The 15178-nt window shown below is 36.4% G+C and overlaps 1 protein-coding gene across 1 annotated transcript in view; it reads right to left on the bottom strand.

Annotated features, from left to right (window-relative positions):
• DOCK4 (dedicator of cytokinesis 4) overlaps positions 1-15178 on the bottom strand; it is a 161470-nt gene that overhangs the window by 144323 nt on the left and 1969 nt on the right. Inside the window, exon 2 of the mRNA XM_041421047.1 lies at positions 1778-1822. Within this exon, the coding sequence (XP_041276981.1) occupies positions 1778-1822 (45 nt within the window). The remainder of the gene's footprint in view (positions 1-1777; positions 1823-15178) is intronic.

The raw sequence follows: 15178 nt of genomic DNA, 5'->3' as shown, positions 1-15178 counted from the left end.
GAAGCCACTCTGGTAACCTTTCTAGTTCGAAAGATTCAAAATTTAAATATGAAGCCTGCCAAAAGAGCATGTACAGCAACTCAAATAAAATTAAGGAATTAACTGAAGAAGTATGCAAAACAAACCAAACCCTCATCCGTTAATGTAGTTATGAGAGTCTTATTTTTAAAATCCATGAAATAAAAAAGGACAGCAATTTTCTCCTTATGAGCCAATATATCCTGTTACATTGTTATGATTTGACTTTTCTGTGACATTCAGTTTTTATTACTTAGATACTACAGATGATAAAGATATTTTTCTTTTTCTCTTCTCTCTTTTTAAGTTTAAAAAAAAACTTTAAGGACAAAAGGAGATTGAAATCTGACACAGTGTATAAAATAGCTAGAAATCATTTTAGAGCATGTATAGAAGAACAAAATTATACCCTGAAATATCTTCTAGAAAGATGGCCTGCAGAGTACCAGAAAAAGAAAGAAAGAAATGAGGGCATCATCTTTACCTCTAAGCACATTGACCTGATACACTTGAAAAACACTCCCTGGATTCTTGTGGTGTAAGGTCAGGCTCAAAACAGGTAGCCTGTGGTGTTTAGCAGTGTCAATCAAAGTAAAATAAAGAGAATTGCAGAGCAGCAGAGGATTTAATCAAAAGCACAGGATAAATTTACCTCACAAATGTTGACTCAGATAACTTTTTAATAATCAAATCTTTCTACTGAACTGGAACTGAGACAGAAGGTGGCCATCACAACAACTGTTATAACAACTGGCAACAACAGTTGAGGGCAGAAGTACCAACAACTTTTTCCTCAGTCTCCAATGGCAACTTCATGAGATACATCCCAGAATCCTGAGGGAACTGGCTGATGTAGTAACAGACTATTTACAAGAGCATGTAGCAATAAGACAATGGGGAATGGCTTCAAATTGAAGTTTAGTTCATAACAGAAAAAAATTCTTTATTGAGGGTGATGAGGCACTGGAAGAGGTTGCCCAGAGAATGTGTGGATGTGGACTCCTGTCAACACTTAAGACAAGGTTGTGAATGAAGCTCTGAGCAGCTTGTGAAAGTATCTCTGCCCACAGCAGGGGAGTTGAAACAAGATGATTTTTAAGGTTCCTTCCAATCCTTCTATGATTTTGTAGATGCCATAGAACTCTACATAATCTGTAGATTGTATAGAACTCCATAAAATCTGTAGATTCATCTGTTCTATGACTCACGTCTTTTTAGTTTGTCTGTGGTGTATATACACAAGTAGACTACAAGGAGGATAAAAATTAAGGCATGGAAGGAGGTAGCTGCTGTTCCACCAGAGAAGATCCCAGGTTTCAGCTAGGACTCAGAGTTCTTAAGCAAGCCATAATATAAATTTCATGTCCTAAATATCTCACCCTTTTCTCCAGTGTCCTAAATATCTCACCCTTTTCTCCAGTGACCACATTGCTCTGCAAAAGCAGATGCTCCTTAATTCTTTCTTCTAGTAGCAGTAAGTATATAATTAACCACTCTGCAGTGACCATGGCTTAAGATGTTCCCAGCCTAACTTAGAAGTAGTACATATTTATCATGCTCACAGAACCGGACTTTTTTTATATACAGCATTCACTGAACCATATGCATCATATATGTCCCATTTTAATTCTTCTAACAACCACAGCTGTTGTGACTATCACTTTTTCTACCTTCATTGCAAGTGTGTACCAGAGACCTTGAAAAGGGAGATGGACAAGAGAAGAAAAATCTACTCAGAGTACGGATCATTTACCAATACCTGCAGTCTCTGCAGATGGACAGTCACATGCATATCCCCAGGAAGCTATGTATCAAAACCACATCCAGATATATTTTTTGTCATTGTAGTAGCTGAAGGTCATATAAATGTCCTTTTCAAGCACAGGAGCAGTGATTTATGTCCTCTTCAATCACCTCTCGGCCACAGGAGAAACATGGAACTCCACAATAAAAGTCTGTAGCAGGATATGTCCTCAGAAATGTTTTAGAAGCTGTGTTCAAATACTGCAGCCAGCTGGCATTATTAATATTTTCTGTCTGCCAAAAGGTGCTTAGAGAATAAAACAGACAACAGCATGGGATACAAAAAACCTAATCTATTACAGAAGGTGAAATCATACAGCGAGAACTATAGTGACATGCAATATTAAAGCAACTTCAGTTTTGGTTTGGTCCTAAGTTCAGCTTCTCAAAACAAAATTCATCTTTGTGCTCTCATTCAAAATCTCTGGTTGGATGTGCTCACTGTTGGACAGTTTTATATATTAAAGTGCCTGGTGAGTGAAAAGGTCTGTCCAAGCCCAAGATCCTAACTAAAGCCTAAACTAAGGAGGGGTTTTGGTGCAGCTTCTGCTCAGAGTGTTGATAGCATTGCTGTTCTAAAAACTAAAACAAGATATTTTTCTGCTTGCAATTAGTGTATACAAGCCTTACCTTCAAGTTAGCATTATGAAGAGGATTTGAGACACCCAGAGCAAGCTGGTTTCAAGGCTGGCTTTACTTTATATTTACGAGATGAAAATGTCTCCCCACAAAGGGTGCAGACATGACATGGTGCTCAAGATACCCTCATCACAAGGTAGAATTAAGGTCAACACCACAAAAGGAGACACACATTACATTCAGTTCTGGGTTGTGTGGAAGGACATACACCCCCACACAAAAAGGGATGAAAAGAAGTCATATCTATAGCAACTGCTCGATGTTCAAAAATGTTTGACAAAATCATATTTGGGTTTCACATAATAAAAAACAGTCCTTCAGCTGAAGAAAAGAGTGGGGAAAAGATGTGATGCATTGTATTTGCGGGGTTCCCAGACGAAGGAAGGAAATTATGAATCTGACTCCATGTTCTTAGAACGCTAATTTATTATTTTATGATACTAAAATATATTAAAGAATACTACACTAAACAATACTAAAGAATACAGAAAGGATAAAAAATAAGAATGAAAAACTCGTGACTCTCTCTTCAGAGTCCGACACAGCTTGAGCCTGATTGGCCATTGAGTCAAAACAATCCACATGAAACCAATGAAAAAATCACCTGTTAGGTACACAATCTCCAACCACATTCCAAAGCAGCAAAACACAGGAGAAGCAAATGGGATAATACTGTTTTCCTTTTTCTCTGAGGCTTCTCTGCTTCCCAGGAGAGAAATCCTGGGTGATGGGATTTTTCTAGAAAATATGACTGCCACAAGGTAGAAGACCAAAAATTACTTTAATAATTAATTATTTCTTGGCCATATTCCACATGCAAAATACTTGAGTAAAAAATAGACTCTAGTTCAATGCCCTAAGTCATGATGCCCCAATTAAGAGAGGTGGCACACAAAGCACACAGAAATGCAGTAAGTACACACTAGATAATCTGATTTGGAGGGTGGGAACACTGTGTCAGAGGGACTGGCTTTGACAGAGAACAAGATGCTCTGCTAGAGAAGGAATTGATTCCTGGCAACAGGGGTGGTTGCCCCACTTCAAAGTTTTGCTTGGGGTTATATTCTTAAAATTTCTATGCCTGAAATAACTGGACATCTGCATATAAGCCTAATGAGGCAGACACTCACTATTGTTCTTTTCCTCCTAACAGATGGCCAGAAGCTATTATTGATTCCAGATATTATCTGCTATATTGAAATCAGGTCCTCTTGGTAGCAAAAGCAATTTTTAAAGTTTTTATTCTGGACTTAAAAGTGCCTTTCTCTTAAGAGATTGAGACTTTCGGGAACAACTGTTTCAAGGGGTTTTGCTTCTGTTCAACAGTTGAAAAAAAATCTGTAACAAATGAAATTGGGATGTTTCTAAAATGATGAAGTTTTTATATTGGTAAAAACATTCAATATTGTATTTTAACTTGATGACAGAAAACTGAACTTGCTTTTATGCAGATTTTTAGTTTTTTGATGAGCTATGACATGTATATATTACCTTTGAGGATTCAGTGGTCTTTTTGCAGAAATATAAAAACTATCCTTTGATATGGCCTTATGCATAGTGAATTCAACAACATCTGGCACTGTGAGCAGCCGCAGAAAGTGCAACATCATCTTCACGACAGCCATTATTCAAAAAGAATAAAAATCCGTCAGCAGCTCTCCTGAGCACACTGTTTGTAAGTTCATGTCTGAAGCTGTTGGCCACTGGCAAGCAATGCAGGCATCCAGTAGTACAACTCAGCATTTTGTGGCACAGGAGTCTCCTGAGCCAGACATGGCATTTCTGTGTTTAACAACCATGGATGTCTTTTTCTTCTATGAATTTTCCTAACTAGAATTTATATGCATCATAATGTCAGTGTGCACAAACTCACAGTAAGCTTTCCAGTTTAAGTATGCTCATGCAAAAAAAAGTCTTCATTTCACAGTGCAATTTATTGTGCACTTGTTCTTGTGGGAAAGTTTGAATATGAAATCTCTTGTCAGCCTCTCTGCTGTACTTTCTTCAGGATGAAGCCTTTTCCTCTTCAAAAGAAGCTGAAGAACCTTTTCAGGTTTCAAAACAGGCAGAATATTACTAGCAGCAGAAACACAGAGGCATGCAGCTTTCCTAATGCCAAATGGCCAGAGCTGACTGTAAAAGGCCATCATGTGCACCGAGCTTTGCCTGCAAATGAATTGATCTGGATGGAGCAGAACGGTAGCACAGCTACATGCTTGTGCTTCTAACACATGAGTTAATTCGGGCATCTGTTCATAATGCATTGTGCTGCCTACAGCCACCCCAGGAGGCTTGCTGCAAACCAGCAACAAGCTAATAAGACAGAGACAGAAAAGAGAGAGGGAGCGGGGTGGGGAATCGATTTAATCTCACTTCAATAAACACAATATATAAATGTTAGTTCCAACAACAGAAGTGATCCTTAAATCCCATGCAGATTACCGAAGATGAACACTTTCAAATTTGTACTGAAATAAAAGGATGTGAGTTTTCTTGTCTGTGTGCACCACAATTAAAAGGATCAAATGCATAGTACAGATAATGACAGCTCAGTGTGACTTCTGATTATCTCAAGTGCTGGTCACATGCAGCAGTCAGTTTTCTTAAGAGATGAGAGCTTGCATGGAATTTTCCTAACACAGATATTTATTGAACAGCTATTCATGAAGATATGTTGAGACACATAAAAAATAATCAAAAAAGTTTGCATCAATGTCCAAAAAATTGAAAAAACTGTAGAAAGTAGAATAGATATAGAAAACTAGTCTTCAGTTGCCTGTAAAACAAAAATCTGGAATTCCTACTGCTAATAGCACTGTCTACCTGTACAGATTAAGGCAAATACCAAGTCTGAAATACACAAAGGACATGGAGCTGCAGCAGATTGTATTCTCTCCTGTGCCTGGCTCAACATTTGAATTCAGCTTTGTAATCACTTTCAAATCCCTGATTACAACCTGCCAAAAACCATAGGACAATTCTAACACAGATAATCAGTTTTGTGTGAATGTCTGAATGCATGTCAAGCTCTCTTCATCCTGCATCTCAGCTACAGGCAGACATATTATAATCTCTTTTATGACAGCTTGATCAGCTCTCCCACTACCTGCAAACGATTTTGTTCACTCTTTGCTTTGGGTACCTTAAGTATTATGACTATATATTAAAACAGAGCACTAAAAGTAACAAGGGATGATGATACCTATTTGCTGTTGAGAATAGCTGTCCATCTAGAACACCAAAACTGCAATAATTCAGCATGCACCACCAGCGTCCATGTCCTTGCAGGTATGAGATTACATTGTTTTCTTTCTTCTATCAAATATCTAGTTAAGCCCTTTATATTCCTTGAAATCCTGCTTGATATATTTTTATGTCTTGTCTCTGCTAAGAGCGTTTTTTTGATATGCATTAGTTCTGGAAGAAGGAATTTAAAAGTAAAAAGAAAATAAAACAAAACATTCTTTACAAGTCCAGAAAATCTAGTACAACTTAAGAGTTTATGAATAAATGACACAACTCTTCCCATTAACTTGGTCAGGAATGTCCTTTACAGAGAAGAAATGTCAATGTAAAACCCACCAGAGACATCATGGAAGAAGGCAAGGTGGACTCCATACAAACAGGTGTAGTCTTCATGCATTTAATCAAATTATGATAAAGGAACAAGTCTGCAGCCAGTTCAACCAGTTGGTCTGACATTAATTCTTTACGGTAGAGCCAGAGATGCAGTATCAATGCATTAAAACTGCCATGTTAAACAGAAAGGATTAAATGTGCATTTTCTTTTATCACTTGGAAACAGCAATAACTTAAAAATCCAGCTAGTAGAAAGGAGTAAGTGAAAAAAGTAGGTTATGTTCAGATGACATTATCTGTAAGAACAACCTGTTTTAGCTAAAAATAACAATGCCTTTTATTAAGACTAAGTACTTCCAAAGTTTTAATAATTTTTAAACTTTGTTAAGGGATTGCCTTCATTATTAATATCATGATCAAGGAAAATAGTTACAACTATTTACTTAGAAAAGTATTTATGTTTCATTCATAGCCTCTGGGGAAACATTTTCTGAGCAAAATCAAATAAACCAGCAAGGGGTTTTCTAACTTCCTGTAAGTGTCAGCTATGATAAAGAAGGGATGATGAGAGAACATAGGCACAAGCTGTATCAGGGGAGGTTCAGGTTACAATTCAAGAGGAATTTCTTCACAGAAAGGGTTGTTAAACATTGAAAAAGACTGCCCAGGGAGATGTTGGAGTCACCACACCTAGAGGTATTCAAGAGATTGCTGGACATAGCACTTTCTGCTCTGATCTAGTTCACAGGAGGGTGATTGATCAAAGGTTGGACTTGATAATCTTAGACCTCTTTTCCAACCAAAATGATTCTGTGATTCTGTGATGTATCCACAACACAAGTACATCATCTGAGGCCTACCAAAGCCAACAAAACTGCAAATGCCAGATCACATAGCAACTCTTCGGTACATTTTGTACTTCATTAAAGCCCACCAAAACCTCCAAAAACTTGAGAGACATGAAGTTGTACATTGTTTCAAATACAGATCCATGGTGTAATTTTGTATCTGCCAGAGGGTTTGCTGGCTACAGTCACAAAGCCAGCAGAAACTGAAGCAGAAAATTAAAAGCCTCACATGATTATAAACACAGGAGTTACCTTCCAGAAAACAGTGAAATTTTTACAGAATAATAGGATGACAATTATTTCCAAGAAGGCCTCGAATACAAGAGTATGTGCTTACAACTGAATGCTGAATAATAATGTCAGAGCAGTGGGTATGGTGCAAAGTCTAATAACTTCACATTTCGCTGTTCTTCTCTTTCCTCCCCAAAAGAATCATAACACAACATGCTTCTCTGAACTCAGGGAACACAGTTTCGGAGCCCGAGATAAACTTTAAGTAGCACCATGCAAACTCATGCTCAGAAGACTTGTAGTCTTATGGACTGCAAAAAAAAAAAAAAAAAAAAGACAGCTGCAAGAATTACTCTTCACAACTATAAGAGGCACCCAAGAGGAACATGGGTAGACAACAGTGCAGTAGCTCAAAAACTCCATGTGCTTGCTATCAAAGACTTTGGTAAATGAGACTGGCTTCCTCTTAAAATTGCACTGTTTGCTCCCATTCAAGTCATAAATGGCATTCCAGAAAGCCAAGAAAAGCAGAGCATAAATTTTCTTCACTAATACAAGAGACAGGACACCCTTCCTCCACAACAAAGGCAGGTCTGTCAGTTGACCATAGAGATGAAACACTTCCCATGTATTGTACTCTGTCTTGTATTTCCTTTGGAAGAGCAGGGTTTAATTCTGTATTTGACCTGCCATCAATGGAAGGCAATTCAATAAAACCAACACCAAACACACTAGAAAATTCAAACACACACACAAAACCAAACACAAATCATACAAAAAATCAACACAGCCTGCAATTTTCAATGGCATTGTTCTTCAGCTTGTCTGGTATTGTATTTCAGACGAGTTTTAGTCTTCTGCTAAGCAGCATTTCTCTGATATTCAATCATATAATTATAAATGTATTTCAAGTACTTTCTCTTTACCAATAAGACTTCTGTTTACTTTGATTTTAGCCTTCATGCAATGTTCTCTATGGCACTTTATAACTAAATAAATTATTCTGCTTTTCTAACCTACGAGCCTTAACCACATTGCTACTTCCAAGAACACTTATTAAATATGATTTTTTGCTGCATTTCAAAATTTATTGCTATATGGTATTTTACAGAAATGAAACAAAAACCTTATCAACTTACGCAATATGCAAATTGTGCAATTTAGCTAACACAAAAAATAAACTGGAATTGTGAGTTTCTGTAGCCTGTCCCACAGATCAGGCAATTCTCTATAGTTAAAAATATCAGAAAATCTCCTTAGAGAAAGGAAAATTTCACAAGGTGAGGAGTTAAGTGCAACTAAGGAAGACAATTACAAATCACTTACAAGTACCCTGGCATATGCTTTTTTTATCTTAAATGAGGCAGAACTTTCTTGATCCAGTGTAATTGAAAGGTGCATTTCAAATACACTGGAACACAGCTATCAGGACTAGTAAAGAAAAACTACTTCCTCCTGTGAAAATCCTCAGAGACAGCTGAATGCAAGTTTAAACATCCCACTCTGGCTTTAAGCTGGTTTATTAGGTTTAATGGTTGGAAATAACCACTGCACTTTTCAGCCTGATTTCAACATCTGAGCCAGCAGAATTCAATGTATTTAGCCCTGCAGGGTTTCATCACTAATCCATAATCTCTGTAAAGTTAAAACTTCAGGGATATTTAAAGAAATCCTACAATTATTTTAAAATGTGAGACCAAATAGAAATGTAACAAGTGCATACACTTTTTTCCTTACTCAAAGCTCCAAAAGTACTACCTGGATGTATTTTAACAGAGTTTCTGTGGCACAGTGTGCTTTCAAAAATCCAAGTGTAGGGTCTTCTTGGAAAGTCAGAACCTTTATTTTCTGCTCATTCTTGCTTAAGAATAGTACCTATTATTCCAAAATTAAGGGTGAAGAGAGTTTAGGTTCAGCTGGCAACTGTTTATAAATGCACAAAAGAACACGAGAAAAATGTATCTGAAAAGTATATGCAACCAATTAAGAAAATGAAGATTGCTGACAAGGGGGCAATTCTGTTTGATGCTATGGGGGAAAGAAGTATATGAGCCAACAGTCTTCTTTAAAGGTTTATATTATGATTCACTGATTCATCTGAACTTTTTTCTTTTTTTTTTTTTTTTTTTTTTTTTTTTTGTTTGGTTTGGTTTTGGTTTTGTTTTTTTGGGTTTTTGTTTTTTGTTTGTTTGTTTTTGTTTTGTTTTGGTTTTTTTGGTTTTTTTTGTAAGAGTATTTCAAGAGACAAGATAGTTCCTTTGGTTTTAACATCTTGGAAGAGTCGCTAAAAATCCCTGCTAGTGCAACAGTTCTAACCTTCCTCTAGATTTGGCACAGAAGTCTAGGAATACATTCAGATACCACAAGTGCAGAAAAACATGAAAAACAATGATGTTGTTCTAAGAAATTAGTACTGTGAGACACATACTATCATCTGGAACCATAAAATACTTCCTGAGTGAAACTAATCATGGTTTTGACAAGCAGCTGGGCAGTGCCAGGCAAACCAGAACAGGAACTTCAAGTCTTTAAGTATTAAGGCATTTTTCAACCCTTCTCCACTTGAAAGAACATACAGGACTCTTTCCTGAAACTTAAAAACTCTCTTTTGTACCTAACTAAAATTGGCAAAGACAAGTAAAAAGATTTTTGTGTCAATGCAGTGTCTGCCAGCAGGTGAGGAACAATGCTGAAATAAGCTAACACAAATTAAGAGGATTTGCAATCTATCCACTTGGCCACTGCCCACACCATTAAACCAGATGCCACATGCTTGTTTTGCACTGAATCAAGCTACAAAACTCACAGAGTTAAAGAAAAAGAGACTGCTAAACTTCACTTGAATGTGGCATGGACAAGGCAGGGAATGAAGGAACATGAAAAGTCAAGGCAAGACCTTCAGCAAGGAAGTGCAGAGCTCCCTAGGAGGAACCATTCCCAGGGAGGGACAGCAAAGAAACTGCAGCTCCAGGGCTACACTTGGCCACAGAGAGCCATCACACCACATCACATCACACACACCTGACAGAATTAATACACTGATTTAAAAGCATTAATTTTCATAAATACTTTGGGGTTCTTCCTACAATTATTAGCCTCCAAATAGAATAACATAGACCTCATGGGATTTATCCAGAAGCTAAAGTAAGCGTAAGACAAAACCGTATTTTTTCCCATGCTTGAAAAGACCTTCTGAAACAAGAATATGAAACTCATGCAGACGTGTCTTGATTCAGCTTGAGAGTCTTTCAGTGTTTGTACTCCACCAAGCAGTTCCTGATCTCAACTTCAGCTTCAGTAGCAAAACATGTGTTGAACATCAGCAAATTAGACAAACAGTAGACTGTGAGGTTGTTTTTAAAAGTGAGTGAAACAAGCCCTTAGGACTGATAAGATGAACATTATGCGGCATGTCTACTATACAGAGAATTCTTCTTTTTAAAGAAAAGACTTTCAAAGGCACTGAAAAAAAAATCATTTGCTGAGAGGGAAACCAAATGGTGAAACTGAATATGGTTAAGCACAAACATATTTAAAAACAGTACCTTTCCTTAGTCATAGCTGACCTTAGAACAACTGTATGATTCAGCATTTTGTCATTATTCTCTTCCCCTCTCTCAAAAAATCTTTTGGCCAAGAACTCTGAATTCTAGTCAAGAGATAGATAGAGAGATAGATAGATAGATAGACAGACAGACAGACAGACAGATAGAGTCATCTAGACTGCGCACAAGTTCATGGGACCCAAGGACATTCATCCATGGGTCCTGATCTTTAAGGTCCATTCCAATCCTTAACATTCTGTGATTCTATGACATATTGAATCCCTGGAGCACTATACATGAACAAACACTGCTTGGATTTGATTCAGCAGTTGGATTTGTTCCACATCATAATACCACTCATTAATTAAAACAATTACAGATGTGTAAATAATCAACAATAGACCTAGCCTGCAATGGGCTTACTTTTACTTATAGCAAATTGAAAGAACCAAAGCAAAGAAAAATGTCATTTTTCCTTGCAGAAAGAAAGCAGGAGTAAAAAGAGAAGAAAGGGATTTGCAGCACAGTACACAGTTAAACTTGAGGAGGAAAAGGAAAGTAAGAGGCACATCAAGGCTTGCCACTTGCTTTTAACTTCCTTAGACAATTTCAACTCAGTTATTAAAAATATGCTATTTATTAACTCTAAAATTACCATCCAAATTAAAAGGAACTCCTTTTCCACTTCAGTAGGATTGCTTGAAAGGTCAGCCAGCACTGCTGGGCTCAGACTGAATTCATTATTTCCAGCCAGCAGTAATGTTAATGGCTGTGATAATTACAGTCATTGGTTATTTGGTTACTTGTTTTGCCAGAAAGAGATATCATTATGTGACCAACATAATCCTACCTAATCCTTGAAGGCTGGCATATAAACTACAGAGGTGTCACAGAAAGGAAATTAAATATGAGCAAAATCACTGAAGTGTGGGGTTTTTTTTCCTAAAAAAACCTCATGCATTTGTTTTCTAAAATGCATGGAAATTAGATTATTTAATGTTTTCAGTCTCCAAAAAGGATGGGAGATGTCAAGTGAGCCAAAACAGAATATTCTTGCTCAAGTACATGTTTTGAAATTTGCAGCCTTTGCATTTCAGTGGTATTAGAAGTGAGAAGACACACTATGGATTTTATTTGGGAATACCCCTACCAATGTTTCACCTTTTCTGAAAGTTTATTTTCATCTTAACTCTATCATTCCTATTTTACTGTTTCAATTCCTTACCCTCCCTTTGTCATTTTAAGGACTGAAAAAACCACCAACACTGGCACATAGAGTGATCAAGTAGTGATGGACAAATTAGAATTAAACTAAACTGAAGACATCTTTAATTTGTGCCTTTGTAAAAGCAGCACAGTAGTACCTGGGACACAGAAAGGATGTGACTTTAGGTGTGAAGACTGGTCACCACTACAAACACTAAACTGATCAATGGAATTATTGTAATGTAGGGCAAGTACCTGCCAAAGACTAAAATACCATCTTAACCATTTAACCCTCCAACTTGCTTTGCCCAAACTGTTCAGTTTTGAACGTACTCCATCAGGTCAAGGGATTTACATGAAATATTCAGAGTTGACCTTATTTCATCAAAGTTAGCCCTATTTAAACTTGTCTGGCTAGGACTAGGAAGTGGAATTTGATGACAGATCAAGGGTGCTCTGAGTTTTCTAGTTTGGGGTAGGTTTTTCTCCTTCAGCAATTCTTAAAATATATCTAATATGTTCCAAAATTATTGAAAAAGAAAAGGTCTCTGATTTTAGCAATACAAAAGCCAACCCAAAGTACAGCAGAGCAAAAACTGGAACAGTTCAGACTGACTTATTTTCTCTTATTCCTCATTAATTTAGGGTAGTAATAAATGAGAAAAAACTCTCCAGTTTTGTTTCCTCCCTTATTAAAACCCTGCTTTCCACCTTTGGAAGCTTTTGCAATTTAGCACTTCATACTTAATTTTTCTTTTTAACTACAGAATTGCTGATGAAAAGGAACAAAAAATTTATGCTTTTCAAAATTATGTATTATTCATAAACTACAAGACATGACCCATGTAGAATCATATATTCTGATTCCTACTGAAGTAGCTTGAAATAGCAGCACCAGTGGCAAAATAGCCACTATTAGAGTCACAGAATCACTTAGCTTGAAAGGAACCCTTAGGATTGAGTGCAAACACAAAATACACTACAATGCATCCATATATAAATATACTGCACCCATTTCTCAGCAGGCTCATTAACTCCTGCCTACTTATCACACAAAAGTATCTAATCTTAAATTCGTTATCAAGAAAGTTCTGTCAGAGTAATTTTGGCATCTCTGCAAGGCATTACACTTTGCCATACAGTCACAAATACCCAAATGCCAGAGTGGCTATAGTTCATATACGTAGATTTTACTCTTCTTGTATTTACAGTGTACCTAAAATGACAAAAATAAAAATAACTACCAGACTTTGACAAAGCTGCGGTGACAAGAAGAATATTCTGGCAATGACCTACAACATTTTGGCACAGGACAAATGTTTCCAGTTGAACTTGTCCTGGAATTCATAAGGCTGGCACTGAGAGGACAAAACCTGTAGCTGCTATATTTTGTCTGATAAAAGTTAGGAACTTAAAACCATGAAAACTAGACAATATTCTCTTACATAATGAACAATTAAAAATTACAAAAAACAACCCTCAAACAACAACAAGCAAAAAACCAAGAATCAAAACAACTAAAGAGAATCAAAACATCAAGGAAAATCAAAATAAAATCAAGGGAAAGGTATCAACGAATTCATCAGAGGCTTGTGATGAGAAACTGTATTATTCCCAGTAAAACAAAGTGGTAACATAAACACAAGTGCTGAAACTACTGTATCCTGCAACAGGGAATTCACTGAAATTCCTAATCTCATCATAAGACTCTAAAGTAGGTCACAGCAAGCTTAAAAAATGACAGAAAGCAAAGAATAAGAGGTAATAGTATGCAAATCACCTTCTTTGCAAAGTTGATACTTCTTCCCCCTCCCCCCTTGATTTTGACAAAGCCTCAAATACAAAAGGATCCATTGTCTCTGAAAACAGAAAAATATTTATGAGCACACCATTAAAAAGTACTAATGACAAATCATGTGCTTTTAGACCCTGTCTAATTGATCTAGAATTCCTTCAGTAATTATTTTTCCTTAACTACTGATTTACATCTGGTCAGTGTTATCATAAATGTTGTGATTAGAAGGCATTAAAAAGACCAGCCACATGATGCAGAAATCCTAGTTGAAAATATACACATAATTATAAAAATCTCCCTCTCCTCCCCCCCCCCCCCCCCCCCCCAAATTATACTCTCACAATGCAGGAGAATTTAATCTTACTTTTGCACAGAAGTATGTTAGAACAAACTTCAATTATGTTCTTGTTAAAAGTAAAGAGGAAAACAACAGTTATTTATTTTAGAGCAACAATTTTAAGTAAACATTGTGCAACCAAATTTATCTTAACATTCAGCACATCCTTAAAATTATATTTTTTGGCCAAAAAAAAAAAGAAAAATTAACTAAGAATGAAAAAGTCTGCCAAGTGTCTGGCTTCATTACATCAGAAACTGTAATTATGATTTTCATTACTTTATATGCTTAACATTTAGTGACACTTAGTAATTAAGTGATATTTGTCTCTTCCCTATGTCAAACAAGTTAACTTGGACCAAATTTAGGACATCAGAAGCTCAAAACAGTTTTCTTTGGTCCAAGGAAAGGTCAACGCTTCATGGTAAACTTCTCCACTATAAGTAAAATTCCTATAAGCAGCTCCAAAATCACATTCTAAATCTGAAAGACATATTCTGACAGACAACTAAGCAGCTAGAGATTTTGTTTCCAGCTCAAAATTTCAGATTTCACCCTGAGAATAAAGCATTGCACTCATGATATATTTAGTTAACTGTGAAATGCTACTGCACAAACTCTGCATTCAACACAGCATATCAATCTTATTCTACATTATTATACCCAAGAAATAATCTACCTCCTGACAAACAATGCTTTTACTTTATTTCTTTATGCCTGTTTTAAAAACAACCTTTTCAGACTTCAGTATTTTACACTTGCAGGGCTTTGATAGAAATAGGACAAAACATAAGTGGTTATAGTATGGAAAATTATGCTGGATACAATACAATGACCAAGTGAAACCATGTGTGTTAAAATTTGAGTTTTGCATACCTCTAGATTTTAAGAGCCCCAGTAAAATACTTGCATTTATTCTCAATATACAGTGATGTTTTCAAATGTCTGCTTTGTAATCAAGGTAGTTATATGTAAGAAAATCTTTCAAACCCAAATTTTACGTAAGATGCTGGAATAGAACTTGCTAAAATAATTTAATCAGACTTTAAATATTCAATAAATCAACTGCCACAGTTTAGAGTATCTGTCTATCCTTGCCCAGGTTATCTCACAAGTACTTTCCCTCTTGCTAAGAGGTTGGTGACATGTCTGCAAACTGACCTTTGTGTGGCCAATG

The sequence above is a fragment of the Onychostruthus taczanowskii genome, unplaced genomic scaffold (genome assembly GCF_017590055.1).
Source record: "Onychostruthus taczanowskii isolate IOZ18803 unplaced genomic scaffold, ASM1759005v1 scaffold68, whole genome shotgun sequence".
Lineage (NCBI taxonomy): Eukaryota > Metazoa > Chordata > Aves > Passeriformes > Passeridae > Onychostruthus > Onychostruthus taczanowskii.
Note: the sequence above shows the minus strand (reverse complement) of the source record. Positions and strands in the feature narration are given on the sequence as shown.